Source organism: Penicillium vulpinum (genome assembly GCF_028829585.1).
Source record: "Penicillium vulpinum strain IBT 29486 chromosome Unknown utg000002l_segment0_segment0, whole genome shotgun sequence".
Taxonomy (NCBI): Eukaryota; Fungi; Ascomycota; class Eurotiomycetes; order Eurotiales; family Aspergillaceae; genus Penicillium; species Penicillium vulpinum.
This window is the reverse complement of record NW_026643242.1, coordinates 4,527,060-4,550,672: the sequence shown is the minus strand read 5'-3', so window position 1 is coordinate 4,550,672 and position 23,613 is coordinate 4,527,060. Positions and strand designations below refer to the sequence as shown.

General features: G+C 47.4%; 9 protein-coding genes across 9 annotated transcripts; 4 read left to right on the top strand and 5 right to left on the bottom strand.

Annotated features, from left to right (window-relative positions):
- Nucleotides 1-33: 33 nt before the first annotated feature.
- N7479_004735 (uncharacterized protein) lies at nt 34-599 on the bottom strand (the record flags this gene model as incomplete). Its single annotated transcript, XM_057252432.1, has 2 exons — nt 34-175; nt 250-599. The coding sequence occupies 2 exons, from the start codon at nt 597-599 to the stop codon at nt 34-36; spliced, it is 492 nt and encodes a 163-aa protein (XP_057111757.1).
- Nucleotides 600-2,798: 2,199 nt separating this feature from the next.
- N7479_004734 (uncharacterized protein) lies at nt 2,799-4,209 on the top strand (the record flags this gene model as incomplete). Its single annotated transcript, XM_057252431.1, has 4 exons — nt 2,799-2,901; nt 2,968-3,068; nt 3,165-3,292; nt 3,345-4,209. The coding sequence occupies 4 exons, from the start codon at nt 2,799-2,801 to the stop codon at nt 4,207-4,209; spliced, it is 1,197 nt and encodes a 398-aa protein (XP_057111756.1).
- A 1,999-nt stretch (nt 4,210-6,208) lies between these two features.
- On the top strand, nt 6,209-7,456 carry N7479_004733 (NAD-dependent epimerase/dehydratase family protein; the record flags this gene model as incomplete). Its single annotated transcript, XM_057252430.1, has 3 exons — nt 6,209-6,254; nt 6,312-6,473; nt 6,540-7,456. The coding sequence occupies 3 exons, from the start codon at nt 6,209-6,211 to the stop codon at nt 7,454-7,456; spliced, it is 1,125 nt and encodes a 374-aa protein (XP_057111755.1).
- Nucleotides 7,457-8,748: 1,292 nt separating this feature from the next.
- N7479_004732 (DNA topoisomerase 1) lies at nt 8,749-11,842 on the bottom strand (the record flags this gene model as incomplete). The annotated part of the gene is made up of 6 exons (XM_057252429.1): nt 8,749-8,883; nt 8,940-9,389; nt 9,456-9,698; nt 9,750-11,246; nt 11,336-11,562; nt 11,788-11,842. The coding sequence occupies 6 exons, from the start codon at nt 11,840-11,842 to the stop codon at nt 8,749-8,751; spliced, it is 2,607 nt and encodes an 868-aa protein (XP_057111754.1).
- Nucleotides 11,843-12,419: 577 nt separating this feature from the next.
- N7479_004731 (F1F0 ATP synthase subunit gamma) lies at nt 12,420-13,559 on the top strand (the record flags this gene model as incomplete). The annotated part of the gene is made up of 4 exons (XM_057252428.1): nt 12,420-12,475; nt 12,616-13,190; nt 13,247-13,415; nt 13,466-13,559. 4 exons carry the CDS (start codon nt 12,420-12,422, stop codon nt 13,557-13,559), a joined length of 894 nt encoding a protein of 297 aa, XP_057111753.1.
- A 939-nt stretch (nt 13,560-14,498) lies between these two features.
- Nucleotides 14,499-16,112, top strand: N7479_004730 (uncharacterized protein; the record flags this gene model as incomplete). Its single annotated transcript, XM_057252427.1, has 3 exons — nt 14,499-14,657; nt 14,711-14,747; nt 14,800-16,112. 3 exons carry the CDS (start codon nt 14,499-14,501, stop codon nt 16,110-16,112), a joined length of 1,509 nt encoding a protein of 502 aa, XP_057111752.1.
- A 1,159-nt stretch (nt 16,113-17,271) lies between these two features.
- N7479_004729 (uncharacterized protein) lies at nt 17,272-19,113 on the bottom strand (the record flags this gene model as incomplete). The annotated part of the gene is made up of 5 exons (XM_057252426.1): nt 17,272-17,503; nt 17,559-17,779; nt 17,837-18,098; nt 18,167-18,826; nt 18,890-19,113. 5 exons carry the CDS (start codon nt 19,111-19,113, stop codon nt 17,272-17,274), a joined length of 1,599 nt encoding a protein of 532 aa, XP_057111751.1.
- Nucleotides 19,114-19,928: 815 nt separating this feature from the next.
- On the bottom strand, nt 19,929-21,230 carry N7479_004728 (Gfo/Idh/MocA family protein; the record flags this gene model as incomplete). Its single annotated transcript, XM_057252425.1, has 1 exon — nt 19,929-21,230. One exon carries the CDS (start codon nt 21,228-21,230, stop codon nt 19,929-19,931), a length of 1,302 nt encoding a protein of 433 aa, XP_057111750.1.
- Nucleotides 21,231-21,754: 524 nt separating this feature from the next.
- On the bottom strand, nt 21,755-23,251 carry N7479_004727 (F-box protein; the record flags this gene model as incomplete). The annotated part of the gene is made up of 1 exon (XM_057252424.1): nt 21,755-23,251. The coding sequence occupies one exon, from the start codon at nt 23,249-23,251 to the stop codon at nt 21,755-21,757; it is 1,497 nt and encodes a 498-aa protein (XP_057111749.1).
- Between the last annotated feature and the right edge of the window lie 362 nt (nt 23,252-23,613).

Here is a 23,613-nt window from a genome sequence, read left to right as displayed (position 1 = left end):
AGAGGTCCCATCAGTGTAGCCACCATTCATGAATCACTCAAGCCCTTTAGGAATATGACTTCCTCCCCAGAAATATATGTATCGCCTTGGCGAGTCGGCAATTTCCTCGATTGACTTGCCCAGAAGAATGTAAACGTGCGTTGCGCATCGATGAATTTCACGGCCATTCGACGGTCTATATCTTAAACGAAGCTAAGACGAGATGATAGATCAGCATCGGTAGTTAGAGTCAGGGAGCATTTAAGATACCTTTCACCCAGGAGGCAAATTTCAATCTTCACCAACACAGATCCACCTCCGATATTTTCGCTACAGCAAAATTGATAGGGGAGTAGTTGACGGAGATGGTTCGACGTCAACTCATATTCGCATCCATCAGCTGTGTACAGGTATTCTCGATCGCGAAAGACATCGACCTGGTTTTTTCCAGATACGTCCTTGTTTTTTTTCGGCTGATTTTGGCGGTTCGACTTGGTTGGTTCAAGAATACCAAGATTGACAGCTTCGCTGCAAAGTGGCATAAGATCATTTGGGCTGATGTCTAGCGCACTATCATCTTCAAGCGCTTTGACCAATATGTCGGTACGATCTCGCGACATGGCCAAATGGATTCCCTCTCAGCCCTCAGGGCTCGGAAGCTCTTTGCCTAAGAGAAGATTCACCCCACCACGTCGGGGGTGTCATCATTAGAAGCTGTAGAAGGACACATCTGCGAAGAAGAGCTCTCCACAACTCCACATAAGCTTTGCGCTTTTCCAGCAATTTCTTCATCCTTTTTCGCAGTAGACTCTTCAGCGATGGATTCAATCTCTCGAGCCTTTGCTATGTCCCAAATTCGCTTGGGTTTCTTTCACGAGCCCAAGGGAGAAACATTTCGTGTAGGTAAAGAGAAGTGCCTCTGTTGCGCGAACCCCGCTAAAAAGACAATGTTTGCATTGCTGTTGTCCAACAACTCCTGGTGGCAATTTTAGACATCTTTGTCATCTCACGGAGGGAGGGAGGAAGGGAGTGAGAGAAGATAGAGAGAGAAAGAGAGAGAGAGAGAGAGCAGGTGGTCGTTTATATAGTCAGACCTATCTACGTAGCAAACAAACATCGTTCCCAATTAATCTTAGTAGTAGAAATGAGCAAACAAAGGAAATAGCAAATGAATGGCATGTGATATCATGCGACAGAGGAAGTGAGACAAATGCGTGATAACTGTCAGAGATAACAAATCGTGACATGTCACGTAGACTCGACGAAATGTTCTTCTTAAGTGGAGAGAATGTTTGGAAATTGAATGTCCCAGCAAGGACGTTGTCACATCAAAATGGCACACGTGAAACATTGTTAATGTCAAATGTGCATCCCAATCGCCCGCTTGGCGCAGTGGTAGTCGCGCATCACTTGTACTTTTTCCTCGATCAAAAGGTCGAGGACTACTCGTATAAAGGTCATGATGAGGTCTCTGGTTCAATCCCGGAAGTGGGCTTTTTTTTCTCCTTCTTTTTTGCCCTCGAATCTTGGCTATTATGAAATCTAATCGTGTACCCGTGGACATACTGAGGTCGCCCGCTTGGCGCATAGTCTACGGAGTACACAATTGGGCTTTTAATGGCCAAATTCTGTCTTCAAAAAGACTGAGTACATAAATCTAGAAGAAGATATCCGAGATAATATCTAAGAAGACTGCTAAAAAGACCGTGTGCAGGCGCATTGATATAGTATCTTAGCTACCAGTCAACGGTTTGGGTCTATAAAAATGGAAACTATTTCATGATATTCACTACTACTGTGTACATATGTATGTATGTAGCAGTGTGGACCGGATCTTGAGTAATAGTGGTGATTTTCCCTATCGGAGTGCCGACGCTTTATAAGGGCGCTTACCCTACTTACTGAGTATTCCACAGGGTGATTATTCGATAACTATGTAGTTATATTCCTGTGAATAAATCTGCATAGCCTGGCTTTGTGGATGAAATCCACTGATCATTGGCTGGTCCTCTGCCGGTGAATCTGGCCGGATACTCTATTCTTTGAGCTCTGGTGCCGTCCACGCGGGGGCGGCCGATGTTCTTGGTTCTGCGGTCTCGAACTGAGTCCACGGATTGGGGTCCAATTAGGGGCAGCTGAGCTGGTTCTGGGGTTCGTTCCCAGAGGTTGTCCCCTAGGGAGTTTAGTTCAAGGTGCTCAATGCTGAATTGCCCATGAGCTTGGTAGGTCTAGTTTGTACGCTAGTCTCCCGACACGCTCTAGGACTTTGAACATGCCGACGAATTCTTGAGCAAGTTTCTTCGGCAATCCCTGGTCCGCTTGTCTAATATAAAGTTGCCTAGATTGGATCATTTGCGTATGTGGGATTTGTAGTAGTAATTTTTCATTGCAGTCGCCGCGTAGGCCAAGCTGTGCTCTGCACCTCCACTTGACACTCCCCACATCAACTCATGTACGACATCTAGTCATATTTCTGACTTCAATGCTAATTAAACGTATAAAAAAAAAGATATGATTGACCTCGGGCCTCACTTACAGTGTAAAAGGGGGGGATTAAAAAAAGGAAAAAAAAGAAGCCCACTTCCGGGATTGAACCAGAGACCTCATCATGACCTTTATACGAGTAGTCCTCGATCTTTTGATCGAGGAAAAGTACAAGTGATGCGCGACTACCACTGCGCCAAGCGGGCGATCTTGTCTAAGGTCCTTTATAAAGATATCATATTCCTGTATTGGAGATAAGAATCACCAGCCGCTTATGCGAGTCCAAACGTCATTCGTTCACCATCTTCTCCTTAACATACTTAACACCCTGAACAATGGCGAGTAATATACCAGCTGGACTGCGGTCGGCAGACATTGGGCGATTTGCCATCAGGGCAGCTCAGATCGAGAAGGCTAAACCTGTGGTTGCCTACTGGTGTGAGTCCCAAGACCCCGCGCAGGTCGCAACTGAACAGTTGAGCTGATTGAACCCCAATTATGCAGGTAATTTCCATATTGTAAACCAGATTATCGAAAGGGGTCTTCACAATTCCGATGAGGAGATCATGCTCTACACGACAAACCTCGTGGACAAGCTGGAGCAGGTGAGTTGGGCTCCCCGCCTTTGTTCCCTTTCTACTAGTCTACACCCCGCATCCAGTGTTTGAGATCTAGCTGCTGATGATATTGGCTTGAAATAGTTCAAAGTAGAGAACCCAGAAAACGATACAGTGACAGACACCGTTGCAGCGAGCGCCTATGTCGAGCAATTCGGATTGGAGGTCTTCGGGCGTGCGGAGGCCGCTATGAATGCCAACAAAGTCACAAAGTGAGCTCTCCAAGTGATGCTTTGAGCTACAAATGGCTAATCGCACAAAAAGGCAAACGGCAGATACTTTCCAGGCAGCGGCCACGTTCCTAGAACTTTGCTCGATCTGGGGGTCCCTAGACCCAGAACTGGCTGGGCGGATCAAATTCGCCAAGTTCCACGCGCTCCGAATTGTTAAAGCTTTAAAAGCCGGTGAAGATCCCAACGCGACAAATCCGGCGCCAAAGCAGGAAGAAGAACTCGTTGAAGATCCCGAAGTGCAGGCATTTGATGAGTCGGTAGCGGAGCAGGCCTCCAAGCCAAAACAACCCTCTATCGAAGAGATCCCAGACGAATCTGACCGTTCTGGACGAGAGCTGGCTCGGAAATCGACTCTTGATGAATCGATTCATCCATCACGCACCTCGTCAGCACCTCGTCCCCCACCCGAGATCCCTTCTGTTCCTCGCAACGCACCTGGTTCTCCCCCACAATCAATGGATGTTGATGATTCCAGCAAAGGCGGATTAGAGCTCCCATCAACTCCAGCGACCATTGGCGGGTCGTCCTCAGTACCTAACCTTCCTGACACCCCAACTGCATTTCATTCCTTCCCTCCGCCATCTGAGGACCCAGCCGTTGACGCTCCAGACCCAGCCGTTGACGCTCCAGACCCAGCTTCTTTCTACGATACCCCAGATACTAGTGCTCCTGTTCAGCCTCCGCCTGCTCCGACATTTGTTCCATCACCACTTGCTAAGGCTCCGGTGCAACCGGCTCCTTATGTCCCGTCCCAGCCATCACATGGTCTAGACGATAGCTCGGTGCAGCTGGCGCAGAAACATGCTCGTTGGGCGGTCTCTGCTTTGACTTTCGACGATGTTGACACCGCTATTAAGGAGCTCAGAAACTCGCTGAAGTGTCTAGGCGCATCATGATTCTATGCATTTGTATGATCTTACCTTTGCTTACTCTTCCGGTTGTTAGAGCACTACGAATATACCTTGCTTTGGCCATTATGAAATGTATTGGATTTGATCGGCGTAACTCTTCCGTGGTCAAGATGCACCTGTCTCATATTTATCTGGAGTTTCCATTCGAGATTTAGTTAGGAAATTCATTCATGCTACACAATCTTATCCCGAGAATATATGTTGAAGGTCTCGATCGACACAATATCACCCAGGCTCGTCTATCCGTCGTTATGCCTTGGGAAATCTAATAGACTGGATATAGTGCTGACGAGGTCTCATCAAATTGTATTGTATTTGACTAGAATACCATTAATATATGTACAACATGACATGTCGGGCGAAAATTGACCATCGTCATCAATTCTTGGCATCAATATATGATTCGATAATCATGACTACTAAGCCATACGACCAACAACAATCTGAGAATACGCTTTCCACATACTCCAAGGTTACATAGTAGACTAGATATAATCTGCATTCCTGTAAAGAAAATCGACTCGTTTTACTCAACCCATGGTGCACCAGCTGCCGCTTTCTTAGGACCATGAAAGTCCCAATATAGAAGAACAGTATCCGACTTCCCTCTACACCCCGAGATTGAATACCATAATGTTATCTCTGGTGTACCCTCGCTTTTGATACCTTTGATTTCGATCAAAGTCAGCCTGGTCATGATAGCGACCTCGAGAAGTTGCTGACCATGAAAGACGTTGCATAGGCTCAGAGCAACCGTGGCAGGACTGCCTTCTGGAATTTCGGAATCGAGGTGCCTGTATTCTTATAACGAGTCTCTGCTATATCAACGAAACTAGAGATCACGAACAGATATCTTGTTATTGGTATAGGGACTCTAACAGCGTGCGGTATGACCGGAAATTCTAGAGACTGTGTTCCCAAGATCCATTTTTGAAGAACAACCGCCTACATCTACCTGACATCGCGACACTCTTCTAATTTTAAGCTATATTTTGTTCCATGTTTTCATCTGCTGGCCCTCGGAGGAGACTCCATCGAGTTGGATGTGGGCTAGCAAGCCCCACACCAACAGGCCATTCACCCTCTTCTGATGGTTTCCTCGCTATTCGATTGTGTGCCGCGCCCACAAATCACACTTTAACCACCAACAAGTGCCTTGCCCTTGTCCCATCATCCCTTCTCGTTTGTATATTTGTAAAGTATGTTGTATGTAGTGTCCGGAGACCCGTTCTCGTGAGGTTTCAACCCAAACTTTTAGAATAGTTTATCTTGAACGGTGTGTACGACGGTAATTTTAAATATAATAATATCCCGAGATTACTTCCAGTGACTTTATGTAGTACCTGTACGTATACTTAATGGCTCAAACCATAACATTCCGGGTATTCATTTAAGCCTAAGATCATGCCCAGCAATGGAAAGTCACTAGTATAATAGTATCGAGTCAAATTAAGCATGGGAGAGGCTTAGCATCTCATCTATGGTTCGGGTGATCGGAAACCCAGTACCATGGGACCGACAGTCACAAGGATTTGTAAGTATTTAGAACTACAATTGTACTCCGTATACAAAATGATATTGATTTAGTATCACACAGTACAACATGTTCTAATGGATCATGTACAAGTAAAATAAGTGGAATTCTAACATCGCACTAATCTCCTTAACACCCACTATCTTCCCCCCGACGTCACAGGTAGATGCTGATGTTTCCACTGTAACCCACTCACTGTGGTCAACGTCGTGGGTTAATCGGCTTGGCAGGGGAGATGCGAATCCCGAATAATAATTTTCTTTTCTTTTTTTCCCTTTTTTCTTTGATTTCGACTAACATTATTTGGTTTTTTAAACTGAGTTTCTGTTTCTTATTAGTTGTTCCCCTTTGCCCGTTTAGTCCGCCCCCTCCTTTCTCCCGTCCTTCGCCTTTCCCCCCCTTTCACTCTTCTGAACCTGCGGGGAGACCTTTTTTTCTATCACATTCAAAATGGCCGACGCCAAAAAACCCGCCGTTCTAATTGTCGGTGGCCTCGGTATGTCCTTCTGTGTCCTAATATGGTTCCATCCCGACTGACATTCCCCGTCTTCAGGCTTCATCGGTCGACACCTCGCGCTATACATCCACGAGAACAACTTAGCCTCGGAAGTCCGTTTGGTAGACAAAGTCCTCCCACAATTGGCCTGGTTAGCCCCAGAATTCGAAGAGGCTTGCTCCAAGGACAAGTTCGTCCAGGCAGATGCCAGCCGTGAACGTGAGTGGCCTGACAAATCCCCTCCACTCAAAGCAAATTCTTACCTAAAACCCGGTTCCCCCACAGAACACTTCCCGCGCATCTTCGACCGAGCCAATGGCGAACAATTCGACTATGTGATTAACTGCGGCGGCGAAACACGCCACTCCCAACCCGACGATGTCTACGAAGTGCGCAGCTACGGTCTCACAGTCGCGCTCGGCAAGGAAATTGCCCGACGCGGTATCCCCGCCTTCGTCGAGACCTCAACCGCGCATGTCTACAAGGGCAGCTCAACGCCACGCAAGGAGACAGACAAGCTCGTCCCGTGGCACAAGCTAGCCGCGTGGAAGATCAAGGCCGCGGACGAACTGCGTAAAATCCCAAACCTGCAGTACTGCGCACTACGCCTGCCCCACGTCTACGGCGCCTACGACCCGGGCTACTTTGCCACGGGCATCTGTTTGTCCGCCGTCCACGTCGATCTCAAGCAGGACCTGATCCTCCTGCACACCAAGGACTTGAAAATTAACACCTTGCACGTCAAGGATGCTGCTAGCGCACTGTTCGAGGCTGCCAAGTGGCGCGCCGCGCAGGGCTTCATTGACCCCAAAGACGGGATTGTTACCTTCAATGTTGTGGATAGCAACGATACGAAACAGGAAGACATCGCCAACGCCTTTTCGGAGGTGTTTGACCTCAAGGTCACATTCGTCGGGTCGCTTGCTTCACAGTTCGCTAAACTGAACCTCGACGACGTCCTTGATGATATGAATGAGGTTGGTCTGCAGACTTGGGCTGAGCTCGTCGAGAGGGCCAATATCACACGGCCTGGACCTATTAGCCCGTTCCTCGAGCGTGACATTCTTAAGGACCAGGATATGTGCATTGATGGGTCGAAGTTCGAGAATGAGACTGGCTGGAAGCCAGCGTACCCGAAATTCGGGGCTGATAGCGTCCGCGAAATTGTGGACAGCTATAAGCGCATGGGCTGGTGGCCATGAGAGACAATTTCACTAGATTTTGAAGCTTTCGTCTTTTTTTTTTTCTTTCTTTTTTTTCTTGAAGATATCCTGTCTGTCGGTTATTTTACCCTTTCTATCTTTCTACTTTTTTTTATCACCATGATTCATTAACGGTCTATCCTACCCGATGAGGAAAATCGGACATCGCCTCGCATTATGTCTGAAAAGGATGCATTGAACCCCCCACGACACGACTCTTTCATGATATGCATCTCCATACACTCTCCTGCCCGCCTCTCGCCTCACTCCGACTACCTCTGAAGCTATTTATCCAGACAGACCTGTCTAGCATCGCTAGATGTGAATCGATCTTGTACTGTAATTGATAATCGCTGCTATATGGGGGGTTTTCTCTTTTTGTTTCCTGCATATATGTTTCTCTTCCGGTTTCTTCCCTCATTTTTTACCTTTTGCATGGCCCTGCATTGGCAGCATACTCAGCCCTTCCCCTGCTTCTTTGATATTCCGTTTCCATCTCAAATCAACGTTCTCTTACGTACTTTTGATCTGTATGTATTAGACATCATTGATCGCATACAACTTCGTGGGTTGTGTCTCCGGGCTAGAAATATAGCGCTAGTCCCATTCGTGTCATGCATTATGTATGCATAGACCCTGCAGATATGTTGTGCAGGTCCCACAGAGGACATACATACCCACAACCAGCACGAGAGCTAGGTATATAGGCCTACGTGTCACCGCGCAACAAGTACTACGTTGGAATAGTGGAGGGAGACCACGACTGATGTCAAATTTGAAGAGAAACGATGGAATGAATAATTCGAGACTTCTAACCCCATGACCGAAACGACGAAGAGCAGCGGAACAGAAGCTGTCCAAGGTGTCCGGCTGCTATGCATGAGCATGTATGCATTTAAACAAGTCACCCAGCGAACTGAATCAATGGGTCTTTTGTGATGTGATTTTTTTTGGTTTTTCCTCTTTTTCCCCCTCGTGTATACTGAAGTATACCGATCATATCGTACCTACGGCCGCCACTAATACAGGCTTGCACTCTGAGCCAAGCCTCCCCCATAACGAAAACCATGAAAATGCCAATGGTAACATCAATTCTTTCTCAAGCATGCAAATGCAACCAACGATCCGAATAGGTCAATGGCTAGATCTGAAAGAATTGTTTGACAAACAAAAGAAAGTCATCTCGTCTTGCCCCAAGGTAGACTGAGTGGAACCGAAAATATTGTACGAAGAAAGTAATGTGCGCAAAAGACGGAGATCACAACGGTGTAATCAAGACGATGGGTGGTAGATTAAAATTCCCAGTCCTCCTCAACGGACTTGATGGCCCACTCGAACTTTTCACGCAGCGCCTTGGAGAAGAACTTTTCGATAGGGACGTCGAACTTCTTGCTGAAGACGACAGTGAGGCGAGGATCAATGTAGTTCTAATGAGAATAATTAGCTGGTGATATCGAAGGGATGAGACTGGAGCAAAACTCACAATCTTCGAGGTACCTAGGGCAACCTCCTTGTTGTCTTCCTTGTCCTGGGCCTGGACCGACATCGTTTCGACTCGCTGGTCGATCTTGGTGATGGAATTCTCGAGCTTTTCAACTGTTGCGCCTTTGGACTCGACCTCGACCTTGCCGGTTTTGTTCTCTTTCTTGAACTTCTTCTCCATCTCCTTTACGACCTGCAGACGCTCCTCAAGCTCGGAAGCCTTCATTTCCTTCTCGCCATCAGCAACGCGCTTTTCGTTATCCTTCTCGAACTTCTTGTTGATCTTGGTTCTCTGCTCCTCAATCAAAAAGGTTTGGTGTTCCTGGATCCATTCTTGATCGAGATCCTCATCGAGTTCGAAGAACGCTGCGCCTTTCTTCTTCTTGAGACTGGGATCCAAGTCGAGCATTTGCTGCTTCAGCCGCCACTTCTGGTATCGAAGGCCCTTGATCTGTATAGCCAGGCATATATTAGCACTTGTGCCTGTCGCTATGAGGGCGGAATAGAGGAAACTCACCCGTTCACCCATCTTTTCCATTGCATTGGCATGGCCAGCAGTGACAGTGCGCTTGTGGTTACACAAGATAGCAACCTTACGGTTGGCATCGTTGTATGCTTTCACCTTTTCGGCGATGGTACCGCTGGTATCAGTCATCTCGTTGAGAACACAACCCATAGTGTAAGATGCATTGTAGGTACGGAAGACCTTAGCGGTTAGACCTGGCATGTAGTTGGCAAGATGCTTATTGAGGGCAGAAGTCTTTTATTTGTCAGTAACATTCAAGATTGCAAGAAAAATGGGGGACTATACCGTGAGGCGGTCGAAAATTTCATCTCCGTTCTTCTTGGGTGCTTTTTTGAAGATCTTCAGGTTCTTGAAGACTTGCAGGTCAACCTGCACTTCATCGTAGAACCGAATACTATCCTTACCCAAGAAATCGAAGACAACAGTATTCGGGGGCTTCAGCGTAACATTCTCATACTTCAGAGAACAGCAGCCGACGGTTTCGGCCTCGTCTTCGCCTTTCTCGTTTCCAGCACGTAGGGCAAACTGATCAATAAGATAGACTGCCGTGGCCTTCTGGCGTTCCACCATCATATCATGTTTGAGGTTCTTCTGATAATCCTTGCGAATTTTCTCAATGTGCTTCTTGAGTTCACGGGCTTTCTCAAATTTCTTGAAATCGCTTTGTCCCTTGACATCGGAATTGGCGGCTAACATGACGTACTTGTAGTTACCATTGATATTTTCCTGCCACATAGCAAGCCAGGTGCCTTCTTGGTCGTGCTTCACTTCCTTCCACCTGTGACCGGGAGGTGGCGGTGGGACATTTGCATCTTTGCCGATATTGATGGTGATTTGCTCAGGTTGCACGCGCGTTTTGACACGCCCAGTCTTTGGGTGCTCGCCGCGGCCCCGAAAGAGAGAAGGCGGTTCCACGCGGAAGTTGCCCACCTTCTGCTTCCGACCGTCCCACATGCAGTACTGGTAGGGAGCTTCTTGCTCATCCTTCAAAGCCTTAGCAGCCTTCTTCTCTGCTGGCGGCAGATGTCTCTTTTCTTCACGCTGAGCTTCGTAGAATTCGAAGATGGGCTTGAAGTCGCATTTGGCAAACTCCTTGACGTCTACCTTGTTGCCCTTGAGATCCTTTGCTCCGCCGCTCTTCTTGATGACATCCTTGAAGTCACTGAAGAAATTCTTCTGGAATACAGGATTTTCCACGTTGTGAGTTGAGTTGAGCATGGTACCGAAGAAGCCGGCAACTTCTTCAGCTTCAGGTTCAAGAGAGATCGGAACGCCATCATATTTCATCTTGACATTCTTAGGTAGCGGTTCGTATTCGGGAGGGAAGACTACACCATTGTGCTCCAGAGTTGTCCACTTGATGGTTCCATCGCCCTTGGTATGGTCTTCCCACCAGCGGTACTCCTCCTCCTCCTCTTCCTTTTCTTCGGCATCCTGGCTTTCTGCCTTCACCGGGGCGGCCCTGGCTTTGCTCTTCTTGGGGGCAGCTTTGCTGGCGGCCGGCTCTTTCTTGACGCCGTTTGTTTGTTTCTTGACCACCGCAGGCTTAGCCTCCTTCTTTGGCGCAGCAGGTTTGCGCGAAGGTTTAGCTTCCTTCTCCGCCTTTTGTTCAATCTTCTTCTTTTGCGCAGCAAGCTTCCGTTCAATAGGGACGTCGGAATCAGACTCATCCCCGATGGAGGTTTCGGCGGCCTTGGGAAGTTTGCGTCCGTTGCGTGCCAAGGGCACATCGTCATCGGTCTCAGGGTCTTCGTGTTTCACAGATGTACGCCGGCGTTTGCTCTGTCGAATGGTCAGACGCTTTAACCGAAAGCGACGGTATCGTCACACTGGGAATAACAAAGGTCATCCCAAGATGGGGATAGGCGTACCAAAGGCTCATCTTCTTCGCTGCTTTCTGCTTCTGCATAGGACTTCTTTTCGCCCACACTGGTCCGAGACTTGCGCTTAGCGGCACCCAGCGCATCTTCTCCGTCTTCCATTTTCACATCCTTATCTTCCACAGGACCGAATCGGATGGATATTCCAGGATCAACATGGCCGTTCGTGGCAGGGCTAGCATCCGCCATTTTGACGACTTCGGGAGACTTTGGGGAAACTAGAAGGGTAGAGAACGCTATGTTAGAATGCCGTTCGTATATTGGAAGTGCAAAGGAAGTGACGTCAAAGTGCAAGATGACTCGAGCACTGATCTATAAGAAAAGTGCAATTGTGTAGAAAGCAAAGGAGATGTAGAGGTGAGAAGACGAAGTGCAAGGAAAGCGAAAGTTCGCGACAAATGGTAGAGGTATATAAGCACAGCCGAATCACCCGAGGAACGCACTTTTACCACGTCCATTGGCGCGCATGAGGGGTGCGTCGTCCTCCGAAGAGCTCATGGTGGCAGTCCTTGGACTAGCGAAAGGAAAACGAGGGTAAAATGAGATAAATCGATGTTTTGGTAAGGGTAGGCGTCCTCCTGCGCCGAGTTTGGCAAATCGAGCGGCCTGGTAGAAGGACGAAAGTAAGGAAATTCTGACCAATGAAGAGTAAGAATAGGGTTATAAGATCTGCTGCATCAATGATACATGCAAAGACGGGATGTTCCGGGGTGAATTCGGAGCAATAAAGACGACAGGTGATAAAAGACGTGAGGAAAGAGAGAAAGGTTGGGGGGGACTTGGAATGGAGGAATGGAATGGGAAAAGAGGCCTTGAGGCTACAAGCTAGTTGCCTGAGGCGCCAAGTGATGTTATGTAAATACTGGGTGGCCTAAGGCTTCACTGCGGTGGAAGTCGGAATGGCGTACCGTAGATGCCTACCCTTTTTGGTTTAGCGGCAGCACGGAGACAGAACCTCCCTGGTTCTCAACTTCCTTCCCGACCAGCGAGGCATCCCCGTCTAACCTTCGTCACTCCCCTCCTCTCCGCAGTCACCATCTGGTCGTTCACTTCTTCTCCTTAAATCTTTCGCAGAATGTTCTCCCGTGCCGTCCGCCCGGCCCTGCGGGCTGGTGGTGCCGCCGTCGCTCGGTAAGTCTTCATCCGATACCTCGTGCTAAAGTCCTTCCACCCGACGTACTCCGACGCAACCACCTCGACACCATTGAAACTGGAAAATATGCTGGACGTCAGAGGAGGTGCAAACGACAATTGCTGACTGCGAAATTAAGCCCTGCCCCCGCCAATGCCGCCACCTTCGCGACTCTGCGTGAGATTGAGGGTCGTCTCAAGTCCATCAAGAACATCGAGAAGATCACCAACACCATGAAGATTGTTGCCTCCACTCGTCTCACCCGTGCCCAGAAGGCTATGGACGAATCCCGCGTCTACGGTCAGACCTCCAACACCCTTTTCGAGCAGGCCGAGACCAAGCCTCTTGAGGACAAGAAGACTCTTCTGGTTGTTGCCAGCTCTGACAAGGGTCTTTGCGGTGGTATTCACTCCGGTCTGAGCAAGGCCACCCGCCGTATTTTGGCCGCGAACCCCAACGCCGACATCGCCATTCTCGGTGAGAAGGCCAAGGCTCAGCTGTCCCGTGCCGCTCCCGAGAAGATCGTTCTGAGCTTCGCCAACGTCTGCAAGGATATCCCCACCTTCGCTGATGCCCAGGCCATTGCCGACCAGATCGCTCTTCTGCCCGAGGATTACGCCAGCGTTCGCATCATCTACAACTCTTTCATCAACGCTACGAGCTACGAGCCCGTCTCCCTCGAGGCCTACTCCGAGGAGGCTATCACCCAGTCCGGTTAGACTTTATGACGCCCACGCTATTCATTGAGTCCTAACTAACATCTAATATAGCTAACATCTCCTCTTACGAGGTTGATGATGAGGTTCTGTCCAGCCTCCGCGAGTACGCTCTTGCCAACAACCTCTTCTGGGCCATGGCTGAGGGCCACGCCTGCGAGATCTCCGCTCGTCGCAACGCCATGGAGAACGCCTCCAAGAACGCTGGTGAGATGATCAACAAGTATGTTTTACCTCTAATATCCTCAAGATTCGATTCTAACAAACCCCCAGGTTCCAGATCTTGTACAACCGTCAGCGCCAGGCCACCATTACCGGCGAGCTGGTTGAGATTATCACCGGTGCTACCGCCAGTGAGGATATGTAGAAGCTTACTTCTATTGGATGAAGTCGCCTTTAGTGTAGACTTCATATTTAGATCGACCTTCAGCTTGTGTAAAATCAGAGTCAATCCATTTCCATTTCATATGTACAGATTTTGCCCTTGTATATAGCCCTAATAGTGGTTATTCAACAAGAAATTCGGATGAATTTCTACTATTTCTGCTGTTTAATGGGATCACCATGTACAGAGTAGGGGGATCATTGCCCTCGTGTATAGCCCTAACCCTGAAGATTACCTAGATAGGTCAACTTCTCTGCTCTCCAGGGCTATTCAATAGGATTGAATCATCTAATCAATGGCATTGAGCTCGATTGACAATAGAATTATTTACTCGAATAGGCTTAGTATCTACTCGAATAGAATCCCCTCATCCTCGTCCTCATACTTATTCCCCATTCTTCTTCTTGCTCTTCGTCCTCTCTCTCTTCTTCCTTCCCTTCTCCACGATATCTTTCTTGCTGCTGCGGTTCTTCAATCTCATGCTGAAGATTATTTCTGCATGGTCTTTGTTCTTTATTCTACTCTTGTTCACCTTCCTCTAACGCTCATACTCTTGTTTTTCTCTATTTCTCATACTCTTCTCCAGTATCATCCCCTTCTCTATTGTCTCGTTCATTTGCTCCTTCTCTTGAGCCTTAACATTGACTCTTCGTTCTTGATTTACCTGCGTTTGTGCGGTGAGTTTTGATATAGTCATCGTCATCCCAACAGTCCTTTGAGGCTGTTTCCCACACCTTCCTCACCAGCAGATATGTGCTGATTGCCCGCATCCCTTCATATTTATCTCACATTGCTCTCTTTCTCTCCCTCGTTCCATCTGCCTGTTTAAAGACTAGCAGCGAATATTTATCTTCAAGTCAACACATACATACATATAGTAAAACACTAACATCCACTATTAGGACTTGTATGACAGCAACCATGTCGACCGCTAGTGTGACTATTGATGCCTACGCCATCCTGGGGGTTGGACGAGATGCCAGTATCCAGGACATCAACTTTGCCTACAAGCGGCTTGCCTTGAAGTTCCACCCGGACAAGGCTGGAGATACTGCTGCAGCCGTTGAGCGATTCAGAAAAGTACATCCACAACATCAAATTGCTGAAAATTGCTAACAAACCATTCAAAACAGATTAAAGATGCCGTCGAGGTTCTCCGTGACGAAGGCCGTCGACGCCTGCTTGACGAGACCCTGAAAAAAGAAGACCAAGCGACCTCTAGATCCCGAGGATGACCCAGGAACTTGGGCCTACAGGCCCACTTACAACCGTCCATCAAAGCGAGAACGCCACGGATTTGATTACAACTATTGGCCGGGCCAATTTACCGAGTCAGCACGCCAGTACAGCCCTAGCTACTACTACAGCTACGGAACTAGTGTGCACATGGACCCAGAGTCCTCCGAATCCAAAGCAAAACGTGCGCAATTCCAGGCAGACAATGTTCAGTGGGAAAAAGAATGGGCTGGAGTTGATACAGAAGTGCAGAAGGCACGCGCAAAGTTCCGCAAGGAAAGAATGCGGGCTCGAATGAAGCGTGATCTAGCAGACATGGCAAAAGATACAGGTGAAGATACCAAACATGCTGATATTCTTGATGACGTCGCCGAAGGAGTTTTAGAGGACCTTGACTTTGGCTATGGCCACAAGTTCAAAGATTTCGTCCTGCCTGAGGAGGATATCAAGACGTGCAACCCTTCTGACACCTTTGACAAATTTGCCTATGAATACGCCAAGGAGTTCCGCCACGATGGCGAGCGTCCGATTTATTCTGATTGCGCTTCCTCTCACTCTACTGCTAGCAACAATTTCTCCGCTGACTTCTCAACAAGTAGCAACTCCCCCAGCTACACTGGTTCAGCCCACGAATACTGGACTTTCAAGTCCACTACCGAGGGTCGAAGTGCAAACTCCACCAACTACGCCGGTTTAGCTAACGAGTACTGGTCCTTCAACCTCACCGTCGAGGATTCAAGTCCCAACCCCACCAATTACGCTCATTCAACCAACAAGCACTCGAATTTCAAGCCTACTGCCAAGTATTCAAGTGGGAACACCACCGACGACACTCACTCAGCCAGCAACCACTCCACTTTCAAGCCCGCCGCTGAGGGTTCCAAATCTACTACCGCCAATGCTGATGCTGATACTGATGCTGAAGCTGAAAAACTGATCAACTCCTACATGGTGGGCCATGATTCGTTGCGACCTCTAACCCCATTCTTCAAGCGAAAGCTCGCCGATCCCCATGGACGCTACACCATCGATGACCTTGCTGGCGAGCTTAATGGCCTAATGCTGGAGAGCTATTGTGGCTGGTTGGAAGATGTTCGTCTTTCAATCCCAAATGCATCGCCTATGAAAGTTCGAACTAGTCCAAGCCTTTGCTCTCATCTCGGGTATTGGTACAAGGAGTTCTGCCGTCCCATTTGCGATGCTTGTAACATGTGGATGCCCACATTCATCCTTACTTGCCCGGGCTGCGGTGTGAAAGCTTGTGTCCGATGTAAATTCGCCGATTGTGGCCAGCAGTGAGTGATCCATGTTGGATCATATGTGTTTATTCTTCGTTTTTTTTTTCTTTTGCTCTTGTTTTATTCGGTCTAGTTTTTCTCTTCGGTCTGGGTTTTCCTTCGGTCTGGAGTCCCTGATGTCATTGTGGGAGGAAGACCCTTTATGATCGTATTGTTTTTGTTCAATTTTTGAAAAAGAAAAAAAATTACTACCAATATCATGGCGGCTTCTTCACTCAATCATTCCATTGGATTTACTGAATCCGAGTCAAGATACTACACCCTTGTATATTCACTCTGGGCTCACTTCGAAGTCAGCTGAACTTCTAATTCTATTCTACATGCGTCTCCTGCAAGATAAATCTCCCGTCATTGTGTTCGATTTAACCGAAATGAAGAAAACACTACTTGCCAGCCATTTAACTAACCCCTTTGTGCCCATGTTTGAGACAGGATATATTCGCATTTCAACGAATCTCACTATCCGCTCTGCTGGTATCGGCATTATCCTCCTACTTCACTCCTCTCACCTTCAGATCTAAGATGCTAACCATGAGCTGGGATTTCAATGCAGTCGAACTCAGTCTTCTCAAAAAATATAATTGAGCAGCCCTATCCAGCCTTGGTTACTCGTCTTCAGACGAGGACGTAAGTCATCTCTTCTACAAAGAAGATAATCACGAGCATCCAGCCGCCAAGAGGCGTTATTGGCGAGATAGCAGGGATATATCGATGCCGAAGAGTATGTGCCTATGAGCTTAGCTTTGAGGTCAGTCTGCTGACGTATATTGTGCTCCAGGTCTGGTAGTTTCTCATTCGTGAGAACCTCCCTCGCTCCAGTGCCTAGCAATATGGGTGCGGATCTTGGGAAAATTGCACACATGAGTGTATGCATTTACTTGGGATTTTCAACTAGGAAACTGGCCTTGGATAGGCTGAAGCTAATCAAGAAGACACCAAAACCCCACAGCAGGCTACGAGTATCTTGGTTCATACCTATAATTTGGTACGGCTTGAATGAAATCAAAGTTGTTGCACTATCCCAAGCAATATTTTGTATGGCTTTGGGCATTGGTAGCCATCATATCTGCCTAGATTCATAGGAACTCTAAGTATTTACATATCTAGAGCAAACAATATTCAGTCCAGTAAATTCAGTGTGCTCTGCACATCTTTGACAGCTAATAAACATAGACGAAGTCTTCGTTCTTCAGGTCGGTCACGTCCTGCAAACCATTGTCCTGTTCCACCGAGACTTTTTGATCCCGAATATCCTCCAGCTCCACTGCCTTGGTTGCTTTCCGCTTCTCCTTGTCTAGCATAGACATATCAGCCACAGGGCCTACTTTTCCGAGTTCCACGCGTCGCTTCTCATGCTTCTTGTTCAGGTACATGAGATAGAAAGGAGTGAGGCTGCCAAAGAATGTTAGTCAAAGAATAAAACCACACAGTTTAAGCTAGACCATACCCAGCAATAGTTCCAACAGCGACAAACATAGCAAGGTTAGCTATAAGACCCGTTCGGTATAATGGTGCCTCCTCAGTAGAGTAAAGGAGCGGCCCAATAACGTTTCCAGCGCACATGCCGATGAATACTATGCCAGAGGTACATTTCTTTTTGGTGTCACCTGCGGTGTTCTGTGCTTGCCAGCCATATATCAGTGGGGTGATGGATGCCATTGTAGAGACCTGGAACCCAGAAAATTAGTTGCAGACCCTATAAATCACTATGTTACGGGAGGATACCAAGTAGTAGCCGAAGAGCAGGACTCCCTTGTTGTGTCGTGGGACAGTTAGCATCATAATGGCTCCGACGCTTGGCAGTACGCTGGCTCCGGCTATAACGAGACCCTTACGTTGGGTCCATGTGGCTAGCCATCCAGTGAATAAGATAGCCAGAATCTGAATGACTCCGAAAGGGATATTGAATAGGATTGTCGTGAAGCTGTCAAATCCGAATGACTTGACAATCAGGGAACCAAAACTCGAGATGCCTCCGCTTGCAATACTATTACGAATTTCTCGTTAGTACAGATTCTTTCTTTCGTATAAACTTGGGAAAACTTGAGTACGCACGAGATAGTTATAATTGAGAAGAACCAGCACCAAGTCTTAAGGTCAAAGAGAACCTCTAAAACATGATCCCATCGCCATTCCTGGTTGGAAATACCCATCTGGTTGGCACGCAGTCTCTCAGTGGCAATGAGTCTCTCCCGCTCGCTCAAGCACTTAGCTTCCATGGGCGAATCAGGCATTAACCAGAAAACAAGAAAAGAGTAAACCACTGTCAAAAGACCACAAAACATGAAGATTGTCTGGTACCGATATAAAGTCTTGCTGTGGATATGTCCAAGGCCGTAGGTGAGAAGACTGCCAACGATGGAGGTCAGGCCATTCATTGCATTCCAATAGCTGACCCGCAAAGTCTGTTCACTTCGTCGCCACCACATCTGTGTGATAGCAACACAACATGGTGCAATGCAGGATTCGAATGAGCCAAGGACGAAGCGCATTCCGAGAAGCGAGGGAAAATCAGTGCAAGCGGCCATAATGGAAAGTGCTGATCCCCAGAGGAAAATAGCACTAGCGAGGACTTTTCCGGTAGGGAGTTTCACCAAAATCAGTGCCACAAGAGGTTGCATTACCAATTGTGCAAGGTAGAGAATAGACCCAAGCCAGGAATATTGTAGGCCGACTAGATGGGCATCTTCTTGTAGGCCGAAGATAGAGACATAACTAACCAATCGCAGATTAGTCTCATAAGCATTAGCAAAATATTATAGCATGAAAAATAATTACCTCAGGGAGCTTTTGTCAAGCTGTTGGAAGAAATACGCCCACAGAACAAGGACGAGGATTCGCTTGTCGATACGACGGAGAACGGCTTTCTCTTCTTCGTAGGTGAACGCAGTGTCAGTGGCATGGCTAGTCAAAAACTCAACTGCCTTTGAACGTGTAGCTCGTTCATGGCGCTGCTCCTGCTCCTGAATTGTTGAGATTTCATCATTCACTTGGGCAGCCATGGCGGGGAATATAACAAGGGGTTGAAGAAGCGCAATGCAAGGTCCAACTTGCTTAAGTACTCGATTGATGGAATGCAAAGCCTTTTATCTTTCTTTTCGCTTCTAGTACAATAGCTTCTCATTGCTTTGACCCTAGTGTAGAAAGCAAATGTCGGAAAAGGCATAATGACTCGTAAGATCGGTCTGTATCCCGTTGCACGGCCTGATAGAAGGTATCAGCGTCTAAATCAGTTTTTGCACCTATCAACGGTAACTGAAACAAAAACTAGAGCAAATACGAACAAAGAGGAACAAATACAACGGCCAAGGACTATTCGGTTGGAAGCTTTTTGGTGGCTGAGGGCTGATATTGCGGGGAAGCACTACGCAGGGAAACCATCCGCTACCAATTGACCCGAGAACAGGATACTACATCGGAATCCTTTGTACTTCCCCTCATTCCCATGTGAGGCTATATCAAATCAAGTGGATCAATGGGTCTTGGCAGGCCAATACTTGGGGGAGAACTTTCCATTTACTCCCATTATCCCCTTTAACCCCTTTAAACCAGTTAGCCGTTTTCTGCTTCTCACATGTAGGTCTCTCGGGGATCCTCCATTGGTTATGCATGAACTGCTAAAGTTTTTAGTTATAATACTTTAGATGTGACATTTGCAAACGAGGCACTCGAGAGTTCTGTGTAGTAGCTGATATCAATCTCCTGAGAACGAATGGATGTCTTGCGAATTGCTAGTTCATGAACAAAATTCGATTCATACACGTGTATTGTAAAAATAAAAATACTCTATGGAGCTTAAATTTCAAAAACCCACTAATCAAGGAAGGTCGAGTATGTCTTTGACGTTTACCACCTGTCCGGTACGGATCGAGCGATTGGCAGCGACACCAGTCAGAATAGAAGCAGCACCATCAATATGACTAGCAGCTCTCATGTACTCATCTGGCTCAGATTCTCCAAAAATATCACGAAGCAGCACATTATCACCTCCTCCATGCCCACCTGCACCTTGCACAATCTCAATCTTGCGCGGCTCTTGGAACAGAGGCCGCAGAAGAAGAGTTGTACTTTCGGCTGCACCTTCCAAGGATTGCTCTCCACCAGAGTTGACATAGCTGCTCTCAACAATCTCTGCCTCCAGTCTCCCGCCTGTTCCGTTGAAACTGACACGGAAGCCCTCCCAGGGGGCATAAGCAGTGAGAGAGTACGTCAAAACTGCGTTGTTCTCGTATCGAACAAGCACGTTCATCGTGTCTTCGATGCTGATTCCATCACCAAAGACACTCTGATCACGGAAGTAGCCGTCTTCATGCTCGGCGTCCAGGTAGAGAGACTTTAACTGAGGGGTTTCGTCCAGATGCAGTGCAAATGGGTCATTCTTCGCAGCTTCGCTGCCATGAGCTCTCGAGTAGAACTGGGTCACACCCCGCTCCTCGGCGTTTTTCTTGCCGTAGAACTTGAGGTCTCCCTGTGCGTACACTGTCCTTGGTCGAGACTGCAGCCAGAAGTTGATCAAGTCGAAATGGTGGGTGGATTTATGAACCAGAAGGCCGCCGCTGTTCCGAGCATCACGATGCCAACGTCGGAAGTAGTCTGCGCCGTGGGATGTGTTGAGCATCCATTCAAAGTGAATGCTCGTAACGGTACCAATAGCACCGGATCGAATGAGTTCAAATATTTTCGTGTTATGCGGCGCGTAACGGTAGTTGAACGTGACCCTGACCCTCTGGTGGGTACGATCGACAGCCGAAAGGATCTCATTGCATTGCGGTACATCGATGGTCATTGGCTTTTCGGTGATAATATTACAGCCAAGCTCCAAGGCACGGACGATGTAAGTGTGATGGGTACGGTCAATGGTGGTAACAATAACCTCATCCGGCTTGGTTTCCTTGATCATGAGATCAAAATCGGCAGCGAGATAGGTTGGGACGGGTTCGTGGCCCAAGGCCTCGATATTGGCTTTCGCATAATTGAGTCTGGTCTGATTGGTGTCGCAGACTGCAACGAGAGTGCTGGTCTTATTGTAATCCTTCGCAATGCTCGTGTAGAACAAAGCCGATCTTCCCCCCGTGCCAATCAGCGCATACCGTTTTTTCTGCGGGACAATATCACCCATGTTCGAATGCTTGGGTGGCAGGGATTGCAGTAACGAGAGTATTTAGAAGCGGTAATCAATGTAGCTGAGTTGGAAAAAAAAATAAGTCTACACACTACAGCTTCTTGATGTTGAGATATATACTTGGATCTCAATTTGCGGGGAAGCAGACAAGTCTAAATCCAAATCAAATATCCATATCAACTCGGAAGAGTGTACAATTGGTGGAAAAATAATTTCAAATAGTCAAATGATTCCAGATCTGCATGCTCGGTATAGCATTGACACGATCAGCGGTCCAAGCTTTGTCACCATTATGGATTGGCTTAGTCTAAACTGCGATCAGCACGATATCCCACCGGCATAACAAGAGAAGTGCATAATAAATAGAATGAGGGATCGATATAGGCTTTAAGAGGTGAACCACAGCTCAATAGAAATAAAAACTTGTATCTATTACACCGTCATTCGTAGCGTAGCAAAAACTCTTCAACTAATCTTCAATTCAACTTCAATTCACACTCAATTCATCTTGAAATCTTCAATCATCTATCAAACCGGTAAATAACTAGCTCTCGATTGCAATTCTCACCCACCAAATAGTTCTCACAACCGACCAGCCTCCCCCTGCCGATAAAATCCCAATTAACACAAGTGGTGCTCGAGTGAGGTGTCTGAATAGTCAAATAGACAAGCTGGTCTTGGATCCACGTCCACGGATCAAAGTGAAGACAAAAGCCGACATCGGGCTCGAGTATACTCACTTGAGCAATGACGCCATACCAAGGGTCCATGATGAACCCATCATACCTCATAGCCTCCGCCTGCATACTGCAGTTCCCGCGGTAAGGTGGCAGAATCCCTGCAAAATCCCGGCGCTGGTGAGGCCCATCTCCTAGAGGAATGCTTGTAGTAATGGGCTGAGGAAACCCGTATGGCTCCGGTGGTTGGTCTTCCAGCCGGATGCAAAAGTTTTCTGTAATCTCGACTGCCTGGGCATCATCCGTAATCTCCAATCGTTGAATGCTGGGACAGCCTCTTTGTCGGATGCCGAAGAACTCCAGGTCTCGGAACCCGAATTGTGCCACCATCGATGGAGAGTCAGAAGGTGAATAGTCTCTCAGTCGTCCTGTAGGATCCAATGAAGGTCGATATGATGATGGGGTTGATATGTCCCAGACAGATAACGACTCAATGGGCGCATCCTCGTCGGCGGTGTACAAGCTTCGATTTGGCTGCCATATATAAATCACATAGTGAGTATTGCTATGTGAGGAGAAGAACCGATCCCGCTCGCTCAGCGGATGTCCCAAAAACATAATCTTCCATTCATTGCGTGGGACAATATTCCAGCGTTGATTCTCACCCTTCGTCACATCAAAGGAGGATGCAAAGTGTCGATGCACGCCATCGCTATCATTCAACCAGTGAAATGCCTTCGGTTCAGCCCACTCAACGACAAGCAACCTCTTCTGCAACCGTACCCGACGAACAACTTTGCCACGAATAATAAACGGCACCGTGAACTGCCCGTCCGTTTCCAAATCCATAAGTACAAGAAACTGATAATCGGCGCTGGGGTAGACGAGTAGGCCATCCTCGAAAGTCCATAAAGCCTCAGAGAACTGGCGGTCAACAAAGCGTTTCTTATGACTAGCGTGTGACTCCCATGGCTGGACCTGATACCATTCCCGGTCTCCGGTGCTACCAAAGTCATCGCAGAGGCGGTACTTTTCGATAGAGCGGGGTTTGCCTTGTCCTAAGTGATAGTATCGTGAAGCGACTTGGTCAAAAAGCCGACAACCTTCGTCTTCTTTTTCTTCATTCGATATTTCTGAGCGTAGGCTTTTGGCTTCTTTTGTCCATGGGTAACATCTCTTTAGGAGTGGGAGGAGGATATTTGGGTTGGTAAAAGCTTCGTTCCAGGCACGTGAGACGCGGCGACAACGGACTAGTTCGTTTGGTTGTAGGTAACGTAGAATCATCCAGAATAATTCAGGAGGAAGAAAGGCTACATCGTGGCTCTCTTTTGGTCTAGTCATTGTTGGGTTGTGTTTATCACAAAGAAAAGGGACGGGATTTGGAGATGTTCTGATTAAGTCCATAGGATGTTTAAGTAATTCTTTTTGATATCCCTGGAGTTTCAAGAGCTATAGATACTTTTGACAGCGGACCATTTTTATAATAATTCATGACGTATAATACGCATATATCGTATATATTGAGGTATTTTGATAACTTACTATAACGTATATGTATTCATTGTTAGTACCTAGACCAGTATAGTAAGACCGCATGCCAAGAGCTTCAGGACACCTTGCGTAAAGCTTCGGACCATCTCTGTCTTTTCTTTATGCTTCTTTAGTTTCTTTGCTGAATCTCATTTCTGCATTCAAATTACAAT